Raw genomic sequence first — 13,621 nt, 5'->3', positions numbered from 1 at the left:
TAGTTTAGTGTGCTTTTTTTTTTAGATTAAATTTTCAGCTTATAATGCATATAACTTTTCTTTAAACAAAAACTGTTTAGAATTTTAGTAGCAAATGTTATTTCTCGATTGGTTCTTATGTTTTATAAAGTAGACATTTCTACATTACAGTTATGAATATATTGTGTATTGTATTTGGATAAATAAAGATTTTTTTTAATATGTTTATGTTTAAAAATTTTGATATAGCTAAAAATTTCTTTTACTTGCTTTTAAGCATCCATCTTGGGTGGATATGGAATGAAATGGCCCAGTTTTATTATTGAATTATAGTCATTTTTAGAAGTCTTCTTGATTGTTGTTAATTAGTTTAATAATGTTAGCATAACGTTTTCCTCCATATATTTATTTTCTTGAATGCAGAAAATAAACAGCTTTTGCGTATTTAATTACTTTTCATAACATATCTCATATATTATCTTATTTATGTGAAATTGTGAAGAGTAGTTTTTTTAGAGCTGCTTCATATTTAAATAAATAGGTAGTAATCAGATATTTTGTTGAATACAGTAATTACTTCTTTAACTCACTTTTTATGCTTTTTGTTATTATGGGACTTTCTATGAGGAGGTTTTTAACATAATGCAGACTATACCCAATACTTGCACATTTTTTTGCACAGTTGATGAGCAAATCTCTTGGGAGGAGTTGTACTGTGATGCATAAACACTGGATATGTGTATGCAGAGTGAAACAGCAGTTCCGCATCACAATTCTTTCCCTGAAGATATGTGTGGGTGTGGGTGTCTCTATGAATCATGGTGATAAAAAATAAAAAAAAAATTGTGATTTATCTGTGCTATCCATTGAATTATAAGTGGCATATGTGGGGATAGCCCTAAACTGTGGCTGCAGAGGATTCCCAGTGAAGTAAGATGCTGCCATCTGAAGTAAGCTCATGAAACCGTTATGTATTACATACTTTGCTAATCATTTTAGTTATTAAGACTTCATTATGTAACTAATTTTGTGTATTTTGACAAAGCCATATTTGATTCTTGTGGTTGTCCACTTCTTTCAGAAAGGGTCGGCCCTTACTTTGATTCCAAAAATTATCCTACAACTGTTCAGGACAGCTTGGCAACTGCACATAAACAAAATATAAGTACAATTGTCAGAGATATTTCTACATACTCTAATTGTGTGTATCTTGCAAATAAATGGCCTACAATGGATGATAATTTGGTGAAAAAGGATGGGAGAATATATCCACATTTTTCATTAAGCAATAGAACAAAGGCCCTCAAAATTGTTTCTCATAGAACTACATTAGCCCGGAATCCTCACTGTAGCTGTAGATAGATCTTTTCTAGTTTGTGGCTAAGGGCATCATTATCTTGTTTGCAATCCAAAAAACAAAGTGGGATTTCCTCACCAAAAATAGTTGGCCAGTCTTGAAATGTTGTATTTTATACATATGTACACAAGTTGATAAACTGTATGAACTTTATACACTCACAGTCAGATCTTATCTGTCAATAACACTATGTCAGCTGTTTTTAAATTCTTACAGTTTATCAACTTGTGTACATATGTATAAAATACAACATTTATTTTTAATTCATGTTCTGCCTTTTTAGACAACTGTTGACAAGGTGACCTGTTTCAAAAGTTAGGGTACCAATAATAATTTGTAACATTTCATAACCTTATCTTGGCAAACTGTTGCTGATGTGTCAATAAAACCATAAACTGTATCTCTCTCTCTCTCTCTCTCTCTCTCTCTCTCTCTCTCTCTCTCTCTCTCTCTCTCTCACATACATAACATATTTTTAAAAAATATTCTGGTCTATAATGTATAAAATATAATATGAAATTCTAGCATGGGATTCAGTTTTCCCCATTGAGTGCAGAATTCATGTATAGAGAATTCATTTTGTGAAAAATAAAGATAAAATTACTCTTTTTTTTTTTTTTATTTGTCAAAGCTAAAGTTATATATTCATTAGTACAAATGCTGTAAACACCTTTTGTTATATAAAACTATATTGATTTTTTCCTAAAAGATTTGTCACAATCATAATCAATATGATCTCCATATAAATTTGAGTTTTGTTTTAGTATTTATTTTGGTCAGATGATACAATGTTGACTATTTAATCATTTTGTTCTTATATAATACATAACACTGGGTTTACCCCTAAAAAATAAATCAATTTCATTAAAAAATTATCTAGAGTTCATTTTTTGTGGCTCAGATTCATCTATGGCAAGACTTGAAACTGCAAACTTTTGTTGATGGATTGATACTGTTGGCTATTGGTTATAATGACATTAGGGCACAAAATCAATGTACTTTTTTCCCATAATATGATGTTCATAATTCTTACTCAAACATAAACAAAAACACAATTTGCATTTTAAGTTGCTCATTATTTTTAATCAGAACTGCTGCCCATTGATTTCATGCACTCTATTCTGTTGTTTGCATAACAGACTACATCTGTCAGAATCCTGACTTGTGCTGCATCCTTTCATTTCTAAGGATCTTGAACTTTCAAAATCATGATTAATTGAGCATAGCAACTTCAGTTATCATTTCAAAGTACACAAGGGGAATTTTAATAACCGATCTTTAATTCTGCCTTTTTTAACGAAGTGGGTATTGGAGAAAACATCAGAATTTTATCATTAATCTCTATAGAGATTAATGGTAATTATTGATTGAAATGAATTTCAGTTAGTTTATCTTCTTAAGCACAGGTATGCATATTAAATTCCAAAGATAAACAGACTTTGTAAAGGAGTAAAATTTCCTTGTTATAGCCATGGCCGGTTACTGTGTTACAAATTTGAGTGATGGTCATGTAGTACTGAAAACGACTGACAGTACTTTCAAAATAAAAAAAACTCCTCAAATATGGCTTTTTAAATTTGCTTATATTTCCTTTATAATTTTAATTCAAAATTCTTTTACCAGTTTATTCACCTTTTCATAACAGGCAAAAACTAGAGCTTGAAAAGTTTAATAACTAATGTATTTGGTAAACTGAAAACACGACTAAGTTTTAGTTTTACTAAATGTTATCCTTAGAAAATATCTGCCTTCTCACTTTGCAGGCAAGTCTAAGCCTACCTGGCTCGCCTTTTAATCTTCGAAGGGCTAGCCGGAGCAGCCAGTACAGTGTCAGTTGGCGAAATGGACGTCGCTATGGTGGTGATAGGAAACCACTGGTGCTCCAGACCTATATGGATGCACAGGAACATCTACCATATGCAGATGATAGTAAAGCAGTCACCCCTATGTCTGAAGAGGATGGAGCTATTGTGATTCCTGTGTACTATACAAACCTTAACTCTAGGCATTCAAGTTATACATCACATTTATCCAGAATATCATATACCTCACATGGTGATGTGTTTGGGAGAGGGCTAACAAAAGAAGACCAGCTACGATCACGTTCAAGAAACCTACAGGGCCTTTATAGTGAGGTTAATACTTCTTTTGCATTTTGTCACAGACTGTCTTGTTTTTCGTCATCTCTTATAAAACATAATTTAAAAATTAAAGAGCTAATGAGGGTAGAGGTAATTTATTTCTGTTATAAATAGTAATAGTGATGGTAATAGTTAGTATTATTATTCCTTTTTAGGTATTATGTTAAATTTCCAAAAACTTTTTTGAACTTGTTCATTGAAATGATGTATTTGAAATGTTAAGGTTTATAAAAAAAAATGTTTTGTTTAGAGTGAACCATTCCAGTTAATATTAATTATTTGTTCTGCTTTTTTGTTGTATTGCCCATCAAATGCATTGTAATTATTGCAGAAAAATTCTTGGATGTTGGGCCATTCATTCATATCCCCTGCTATTTTCTGCCTGATTAATAGATGTAGCATGCCATTTCCTGCTTGATGTTTCCTTTTTCTTATAATGTTACTCTATATTTAGTCTGTATTGTTTAATGTTATCTTTATAATTATTCATGTATGGTATTTGAATCATTTTAATAGATTTTAGCTAACAAATAAAGTTTATATATGTATAATTATTTTCTTTTTTTTTTTGCATACATAGCTGATACAGGCAAATTGCCATTGGTTCAACTTATAAATATATTTTTCATTTTAATCATTATTTCTGCTTCTCTTAGACTTACATACTAATAGATTGTGCCAAAAAAAAAAAAAGGGGGCCTTTTTTTTAAAGTCGATTCATGGTTCCGCTTGCCATCTCCTTTAATTTCCTAATTTATTCTTAGTACTTTTATTTTCTGCTCAAAATTTTAATAAGGATTAAAGTGATACATAAAAATTATATTATGACATTCATATTCATCACTAAATCATGTTCTTCTTTATTCACTTTTACTACTCTTTCATTCAACAGCTTAAGATAATATTTATCTGTTAAGAAGCATAGACTTTCACATTCTATACTTCATTCATTTTCACATTCTGTAGTTTACTGCTAAATATTGGAATTTTGTAATAATTTAGAATCTAAAGCCAACCATTGTTTCAAGTCTCTCATTCTTTTCAATTCTGAATTTTTTTTAATGAATTATATTATTCCCGGCGATAATGCATAATTTTTTAAAGTGGTTCTGATTATTATGCTTTTTTTTTGTCATTTAATAATGTGTCATGAAGCATTCATGACACATTATTAAATGACACCCTCACCTTCTTGCGCCAGAGAACATTTTGATCTTCTGCTTCTTTCAATTCATATGTATCATATCAACGTAGCTAATATACACAGTGCTTTACATTTCAGGTGCATTTGATTTTTTATTAAATCAACTGAATTTTTTTTATTTTTCTGTGATTAATAGAAATGAAAAGTAAATATAGTTATCTTCTTATCAGTTAATTACTAAGATTACAACTTTATAGAACACTTAGTAAAACTATAGTTTTACATTCTGCAAACTAAACATTCAATTTAATTACAACCATATAATATTTATTACTCTTCTCCCACCTATTTTTTCCTCTTCTTCTCTTTCTCTAAATCTCCTCAAAGTGACACTACATTCATGAGTCTTACCTAGTGATACATGTGAAGCATATACGAACTGTCTAAAGTTAACAATACTGCATTAAAGTTGCATTTAATCTATGAATTTTTTTTTACATGCTAATTATATGGGAAGAAAAATAAATAATAATTGCTGGATTTCTATTCATCCAATTACACTGAAGTTTCGAATGGTGTGACAAATATTTTTAAAAAGACAAAATATAAAATTTCATGGATATTTGCCCACTGTGATCTGATATGGACATGGTGAAAACTGGGTGCATATGCATATATACAGTGGTGTTCAAAGAAAGTGCATCACCCCTTAAAATTTTAATTGTCGTCTGAATAATGTAAGTACAGGGTTTTTAAAATTAAAGTATCCCTGTGTAGAGGGCTCTGGAGTGAGTTCTAAGGCTCGTACTGAAGAGAAATTTGGACAACAGGTACAATAAAGAATACGCTCGCCATTTATTGGAAAAAAAATTTAGTTACAAAATTTGTCACTATATGGCGCTGTGGCAATAGAAATCACTTGAACAGCACTACAATTGTTCAATGTGTTCTCCATTTTGGTCAACAACAGTTTCCATTTGAAGAACAGCATTTTCTACAGCAGAACATAACATGTCAACTGGAATAGCCAGTTGACAGAATAGCCGTCTAATGCTATCCATCAGATCTGCCAGAGTTTGACATCCTTCCTGATACACCTGGTTCTTCAAAAAACCCCACAACCAGAAGTCGCATGGGGTTGAGGTCTGGTGATCGGGGTGGCCAAGATGTCTGGAAACAATGACTGATGACCCCTTCATCTGTAAAGTGTTGCCTTAGCAATCTTTGGACACAACGGTGGATGTGGGATCATCTTGCATGAATATGGTATCCTGAAGGCACCCATGTTGTTGCAGCTCTGGTATTGCGAAATTTGCCAACATTTCATAATATTGCTGTCCAGTGATGGAACAGGTGCGGGGTCCAGTCGGTGTTACCTGTTCAAAAAAATATGGCCCAATCATGAATGTGGCCATAAATTCACACCACACTGTCACTTTTGGAGAATGCAGCGGGACCTCTTGGATAACTCGAGGGTTTTCTGTTGCCCAAATGCAACAGTTGTGTGTATTCACTTGTCTGTTTAAGCAGAAGTGGGCTTCATTACTCCAAAGGATGTTCCATGGCCAAGTGATATCCATTGTCACTCACGCCAGAAACTGAAATGTGTATGTGAAACGAATATCTGCATCACCATGCTTTAGCTTCTGTAGCCTGTGCATCTTGTAAGGATAGTACCGCAACACCTGATGCATTACTAGCCTTACAGCGGAATACAGCCTGTCCACTTCACGAGAAACAGCTGGCACACTTGCCCTACCAAATGGAGATTGACTTGATAAATCCACAACAGCCATAGCCACATCTTCAACATGAGAGGAGGCCATTCGTTTTCGACCTCTACCTAGTTTAACACCAAGATGTCCTGTCGCTTCAAATTTTGCAGTCATTTTGCAGACAGCACAAACAGTCATAGGTCCACGCCTTCTGATGCCATAATTCTCTGATAGCCACAGCTGCATTGTAGCTGTTCTGATAGTACAGCTTCACTAATAGAGCCTTTTCCTGCAATGTTGTTGGCATTGCTGCTGTACTGCAGACAAATATCTACTGTATGATTTGGAAGAGACTGCTTTGCTTTTGTACAGTACAGTACAGTAGAGTTGAGTAGTGGTGCTATGGCAATAACTTACGATTATGCAAATAACATAAGTTATTTTCATAATCGTAACTAAGATAGTTATGCAGCATACAGTGACATGGTGCCATACAGTGACAGATTTTGTAACTACTTTTTTTTTTTTTTTCCAATAAATGGCAAGTGCATTCTTTATTGTACCTGTTGTCCATATTTCTCTTCAGTACTAGCCTTAGAACTTGCTCCAGAGCCCTCTACATTGGGATACTTTAATTTTAACAACCCTGTAAATGGCAACATTTCTTATAGATTGCATCAGATAAGTTTTACATGCAGGTGATGACATAATATTTCATCAGCTGTTACTTTCAGCTATATAAGCATGCTCTGCAAGAGTTGCAGTCATTCCTTCTTGTGTCAGGATGGCGACTTACATGCAGTTGACACCATGAAGAAAGAGTGCTATTGTTGCTTTACGTGAGGAAGGATGTTCTTCCTGTCATATTGGTTATAGAGTGTCTTGTAATCAGTCGACAGTGAGTAGATTTCTTTCCAAACTCAAGAATACTGGTTCTGCTGATAGGAAAAAAGGAATTGGACACAAATGAGTCTCTGTATGCCAAAACAGGACTGCATTTTGAAGCGCTTATGCCTTAAAAACTGTAAAGCTTCTTCATCTGAGCTGTAAAGAGAATGAGAAGAATGTACAGGAGTGGTACCAAGTGCAGTAACAGTCAGAAGATGCCTCTTCAAAAATGGACTTGTAGCCCATCGTCCTAAGAAGAAGAGGTGCCCCCATAGCCAGGTGGGAAGGAGCAGCAGTGCATAGCACGCACACACTTCTTGATTAGACCGGGGCTCGAGCCCATTACCACCAAATACAGAGGATGCGGAAAGGTCAGGGAATGACCACCACATATTCCCAGAGCAATATGGCCTTAGTTGCTAATGCTCCTAAAAACCAAATAACAAACAATAACAATCCTAAGAAGAAGCCTCTCCTCTCACAAAAAATGAAAAAGGCCCGATTAATTTGGTGTAAAGAGCATGTCAAATAGACCCCTGAGCAGTGGAAGTCAGTTATTTTCTCGAATGAGAAGAAATTCAACCTGCATGGCTCTGATGGGAAACAAACAATTCACTGTAGACGTGATGAAAAATACCATCCAGACTGTATGGTGTCTACAGTGAAATTCCCTACCAGCCAAATGATATGGGGGTGCATTTTGTATCGTGGAGTGGACCACCTGCAGTTTATAAAAGTTTCCATAAATGCGAATGGATACCTGGCTATATTGGAAAGCAAATTGCTGCCAACCATTAGAGACCATTTTAACCTGCCAAGTAACTGCATCTTTCAGGATGACTCTGCTCCTTTTATTGGGCAAAAAGTGTAAGTAGGCACTTCTATAGTTACTTTAGCTTCATTTCTGCATTCGACAGTAATGTGTTTTTCTGCATTTGACAGTAATGTGTTTTTCTGCATTTGACAGTAATGTAATAGGTTTGACAGTAATGTGTTTACCTTTGTTAGAGGTGAAAAAATGGTTGGAAGAATGGTCCATTACAACTGTTAGCTGGCCAGAAAACAGCCCGGACCCGAATCCTATAGAGAACTGTTGGCATCGTGTGGAATCTGCAGTTACCAGAAAGAAACCAAAGACCCTTCGTGAATTGCAGGAAGCCATAATTTGTGTTTGGAACTACGAACTATCAGTTGATTATCTTCAGAAATTGATCTTGTCAATGCTTCGACGGTGTGCTGCTGTCATCAGGGCCAGAGGCAGTCAACTAAATATTTGTTTGGACCTGGTGAACTTTTCATTTTGTTTTCCATGTAAAATGATAAAGTGAAGCAAATTGAGGGCTTCTAATAACATTTCAGCCATAATAGTCGTGTTTACCAAAACTGTTGTATAAAGGTTGCAAATGCTCATTTTGGAATATTTTGAGAGCACCTGTCAAATATTACTTAGCTTTGCCTTAACTATTAATAAATATCTTTTTTTTTATATTTCTATTTGTGATGCTAGTCATTAATGTAACATAATCATTGCGAAAAAGGGTTAGAAATGTGAAATTCCTAGGTGAGGCACTTTCTTTGAACACCAGTGTATATGCAAACACATTTAAAAGGACAAAGTTTAAAAAAATAAAAAAGAAGTTTCTATACAGTTATAAATATGTAATATACAAGTAAATCGAAACATATGCATAGTCAGTCAAAGCCATTTTATAGCCTCAAGTGTTACTGAGTGGAGATTCATCAATTTTCCTTGAAATGCAGCAGAGGGAGTCCAGTAGATTTACAGAATTCGATTCCACAAATCACATTAGTGAATTAGTTTATTTCTATCTTTTCAAATGCAGAATATGCTCATAACTCCCCACTTTTTAAATGTAATTTAAGGTGGCAGGTCAGACCAGTAACTTATTAGTAACAGACGTGTCAATTCCATGGTTTTTCAATGTATCCTGAACGTTAAGTAACCCATCCTTCAAATAAAATGATATTCTCTGTGCAAGGCATCTAGATATTAATATTGATTTTATTGTTTTTGTTCTTCAAAAATCATTATGTATAAGAGCATATATTTTATTTTGAGGGTATTTTCTATTTTGTTTCATAATTTTGCAAGAGAATTATAATTATACCTTCTCGTCGGTGACAAAGGAAAATTGCACAATTCAGTGCAAAGATATATTATACAATTCAATGCAAAGATATATTATACAATTTAGTACATACACTGTAATAGCATGAACTGAATTATGTCTGTATGATTGAAACTACCAACTCCGGCAGTCTTAGGATCTGATCCTTGTCAAATCTTGCAAGTTGCCGAATGGAATCATGCATTAAAAAAACAAAAGAAACATGTTTCTATAATGCAACTTGTATATTTTACTGTACGACATATCCTATATCAAGAGAAAAGTAACAAACTGTATAAGGAAAAGTATGATATTGTACAGTCACTAAAATAAAATAAAACAATAAATTTAATTATTTCCTCTTTCAAAATTTATCATATGCAGTTATTTCATAAAGTCCCACTTTTGTGTTTCTATAACAATACAAGAGATTCAGTCTGATCCCTCACAATACTCTGAGCCACTTGCTTTCATTTTTACAGTGAGATGCAAATCATGTAAATGCACTTTCTTAACTACAAACATCTTTATGTACTGTATGAACAAATCTTTAAAATGTTTTTATTAAAGGATAACAATCCCATTAAAATGTTCCCAGATGAATAATCTTTGAATTCCCCTCCCCCTATCAAATACAAATAGACAAAAGCTATTATGTTGATGTTTAAACTGACAAACTAAAAGTTGTGTGATGTTAAGTGAATGCATCAGCCTAATGTTTCATTTATGAATTGTGGACTCAAATAATCTGAACCCTCCATTGATAATTACCAATTCATCACTGATATCATTCATGACTAGCAGTAAACAATCTTCTAACCTTCTAATAAGCTTATTAAAAGCTTATTAGAAGGGTAGAATTAAGCTTATTAGAAGGTTATTCCCATAACCTTCTAATAAGCTTTTCTATGCTATAAATTAATTATAAAAGGGCAGGTGTGATTTAATTTATAAGCAACTTTATTATATGTTACTGTGTTCATTTCAAAGTGATTGGAGCACATTAAAAACTTTCATGGCTTCAAAGTGAAATCCCCCACACTGTACAATTGTTTCTAATGATGTTCTCCTTGGATCAGTGGCAACCAAATTTGGTAATTCTCAGGTAGTTTATTGGATGCTCCCCCCCTTTTTTTTTTGAAAAACAGCTGGAAAAAGGTGGCACCAAACAATGGATGGGCAAATCTTGGAGGGTCAACTGTAATATGCATGCTTGATTAAGCTATGTGTTATTTCTAGCAGTGGTTGTAAATGTCACTGTTTAAATTATATGCCTCAATTGTTTAAATCATCATTAGGGTGGATTCTACTTGATACAGATTAGTGTGTTGGTAGTAAGACATCAAAATATAAAGGCTTTCTTGATACAGTTTTAGGTAGGGTGGAGGAGCATGATTAAATAACATGCACCTCCACCTTTTAGAATTTTTCTGAAAGACTCAGAAGAATCTGCTTTTCAGCATATTATTTATCAGATTTGCAGTTTTAAAATGAGGGAATATAATATAAATGCATTTTAATCTAGGTCCCTCCCAAAACACTATATACTGAAGAGTGAGTCCATAGAGTCAGTTTTTGTTTACAACTCTTCCTCAGCATAATCCAGACAACCTCCATTAGGCTTGAAACCATACACCTTCTAATGGAATATGGTTGTTTATAGTTGGGAGCTATTCTGTTATAAACCAATTTTTTAATTATTGATAGCTTATGCTTAGAAAAATTAAGTGTATCCTGTTATAGTGTAGTAAGTAACTTTATGCTCCAAAGTAATTAATAAGTATTATTTCACGATAAAATATGAAATTATTATAGCATAGGGTTGCAGGATTATATTTAAATATTGTAGATGAAAGCAAAAAATTGTACACTATATTACATTCAGTTTTGATCACTAGGAAATCTGCTGCCACTAAAGACTTTTAGTTGGACCTTTTACTTTTTAACACTGCTGGCTGTTGAAAAAACATATTATCCACAGTTTGGCATATGTTTGCTAATAGAGATAAATGCTAGGTAATGAGAACCTAGTAAGCTTTGAAACAGCTGTCCTGGCAGTGTGGCGCCTCCGTGGGCAGGAGTGGCAGTGTGTAGCACCAGCTTCTTGATTAGACTGGGGTTCAAGTCCATGACCACCAAATACGAGGATGCAGAAAGGTCAGGGAATGACCACCGCATATCCCCAGAGCAATATGGCCTTAGTTGCTAATGCTCCTAAAAACCAAACAACAACAACAACAATCCTGGCAGTGTCTCAGATTTGTCATTCCTGGTGATATCGTATGATTGAAAAAGATATTAACAACTTAGACAGAACCATGAATAATGGTATTTGTCTCTAAGTTGAGCATAAGCTCAAGCCTTATCAGGCAAAAATTCTGCTCTCAGTCTTTAGTTAGAGCAGAGATCCCCCCCACATGATCAAAATCAAACAGTATGAAGTGCATTTTCTGTTTGATGAAATTATTATACAGAAGTTCCATTTAAACTAAATATATTATACTCATTTACTAAGTAACGTGTTGAGCATATATAACAATATCACTTCCTTACAGTACATTCCAACATCATCAAATAGCAAAAGAATTCTAATGATATTCATAAGTGTCACAGAAATATATTGTAACCATTAGTTATGAAAAGCTACTCTTGATAGCATTCATAACTGCAATACAACAGATGAGGAAGGATTTGTGATAATGTTTTATTTATGGTAACATTTTTTTTTCTGTGATTCTGAAAAAACCAATATCATTTAATTTCATTGAATTTAAAGAATGTAAGAGTGAAAACACACCTTTGCCTACTATTATTCAGTCATTTTGTATGGTAGCACTTTAGTTGCAGTAAATTAATATTTTTGAGCTTATTCTTGATTTTCTTCTTGCATTGTATCTTACTGGTGAAACGCTTATTTTTCCTTTTATTTTTGACTAGTGACTATTTATAGAAGTCCTATATTTGAATGATTCCATGGAACTTTATAATATTACATAAAAAAAAATTAAAATTCAATTAGTTTTAATGCTGATCAGTTTACTGCCAAGTTCTGTTAATCTATTGCTGAACTATCACATTAAATGTCTATTTAATAACTACCATTAGTTTCATAATTACTGACTCTTGATCTGGACAGTTGTAATTCACATGAAAGAAATTAAATTCAAACAAGGTATCATTTTAAATGTGTTCAATTGTCTGTAATTTTAGATAATGCAACAACAATTTTAAGAATTCATAAATACATTTTTGTTGACGACAGAAAAAAACTTTTGGAACATTTTAAACTTAGGTCTCATTTACATTACTATAACTGCCCTTAAAAAATACATATTTTTCTAACAAGATATGAATCTTGCTATTTGTGATATTACATTGAGGACTTTGAGCAAAATTTTAAAAATTAACATTGTTTATTACAATCTTTTATTACAATAATTTTTTTTTTTTTACTGAGTACCTAGATCTTGAGTACCCTGAGTAAAATCAGGCAACACCCTCTGACTCTAATAAATTCAGGTCATCATTCTCAAGGCCATGCTGAAAGTTCTAACAAAATAACTAAGTAGCATGTTATTCCAATACCAAAAGAAGCAAAGGTTGTGGCTTCTGCAGGAAATGTTATAGTCATCTCTTTTTTTTGACATTCAAGGTTATGTGATGTGCCAAGTCATATGACTGTTATGGGACCTTACTACAGAACTGTACTGCACACTTTGTGGAATGACATTCATTGCAAATGACCACAACTGCAAACAGGTGGGTGGATGCTGTATCATGAAAATATGAGACCTCACTTTGCTCATATTGTCATTGGGTACTGAGTCAGCATTAACATCAAATGTGTTCTTCATCTGCCTTACAGTCCTGACCTTGCACCCTGTGATTTTTTTTTTTTTTAATTTATTTCCAAAGTTAAAGAAGGAGCTGCAAGGAAAATGCTTCCAATCATCAAAAGAAGTTGTAAAGATATCAGACGCGATTCTCAAATGCATATCAAAAAGTGACTCCCACCATGTTTTTGAAGAATGGCAGAAACATTGCAGTAAGTGCATTTCATTAAATGGGGACTAGTTTTAAAAGGACCATCAAAATATGAATGATTAATAAAGGTATGTTGTGAGAAAAAATTATGTTCATTGTTTATTGAACAGTCATATATATTTTTGAAATATTAGCTAAAATGTTTGAGTAGTACAACAATGTGTCAGTAAATCTTGCTGCGCTTTCACAGGTTTGTTTATGCAGTAACTTATTTTTCATAAAGA

The 13,621-nt window shown here is 33.3% G+C and overlaps 1 protein-coding gene across 1 annotated transcript in view; it reads left to right on the top strand.

Annotated features, from left to right (window-relative positions):
* LOC150083272 (sodium channel protein para-like) overlaps nucleotides 1-13,621 on the top strand; it is a 1,345,866-nt gene that overhangs the window by 507,774 nt on the left and 824,471 nt on the right. Inside the window, exon 12 of the mRNA XM_090377950.1 lies at nucleotides 3,100-3,471. Coding sequence (XP_090234076.1) covers nucleotides 3,100-3,471 — 372 coding nt within the window. The remainder of the gene's footprint in view (nucleotides 1-3,099; nucleotides 3,472-13,621) is intronic.

Source organism: Mastigoproctus giganteus, chromosome 7, assembly GCF_048544385.1.
Source record: "Mastigoproctus giganteus isolate SK-2022 chromosome 7, ASM4854438v1, whole genome shotgun sequence".
Taxonomy (NCBI): Eukaryota; Metazoa; Arthropoda; class Arachnida; order Uropygi; family Thelyphonidae; genus Mastigoproctus; species Mastigoproctus giganteus.
This window is presented reverse-complemented; position numbering and strand designations above follow the sequence as displayed.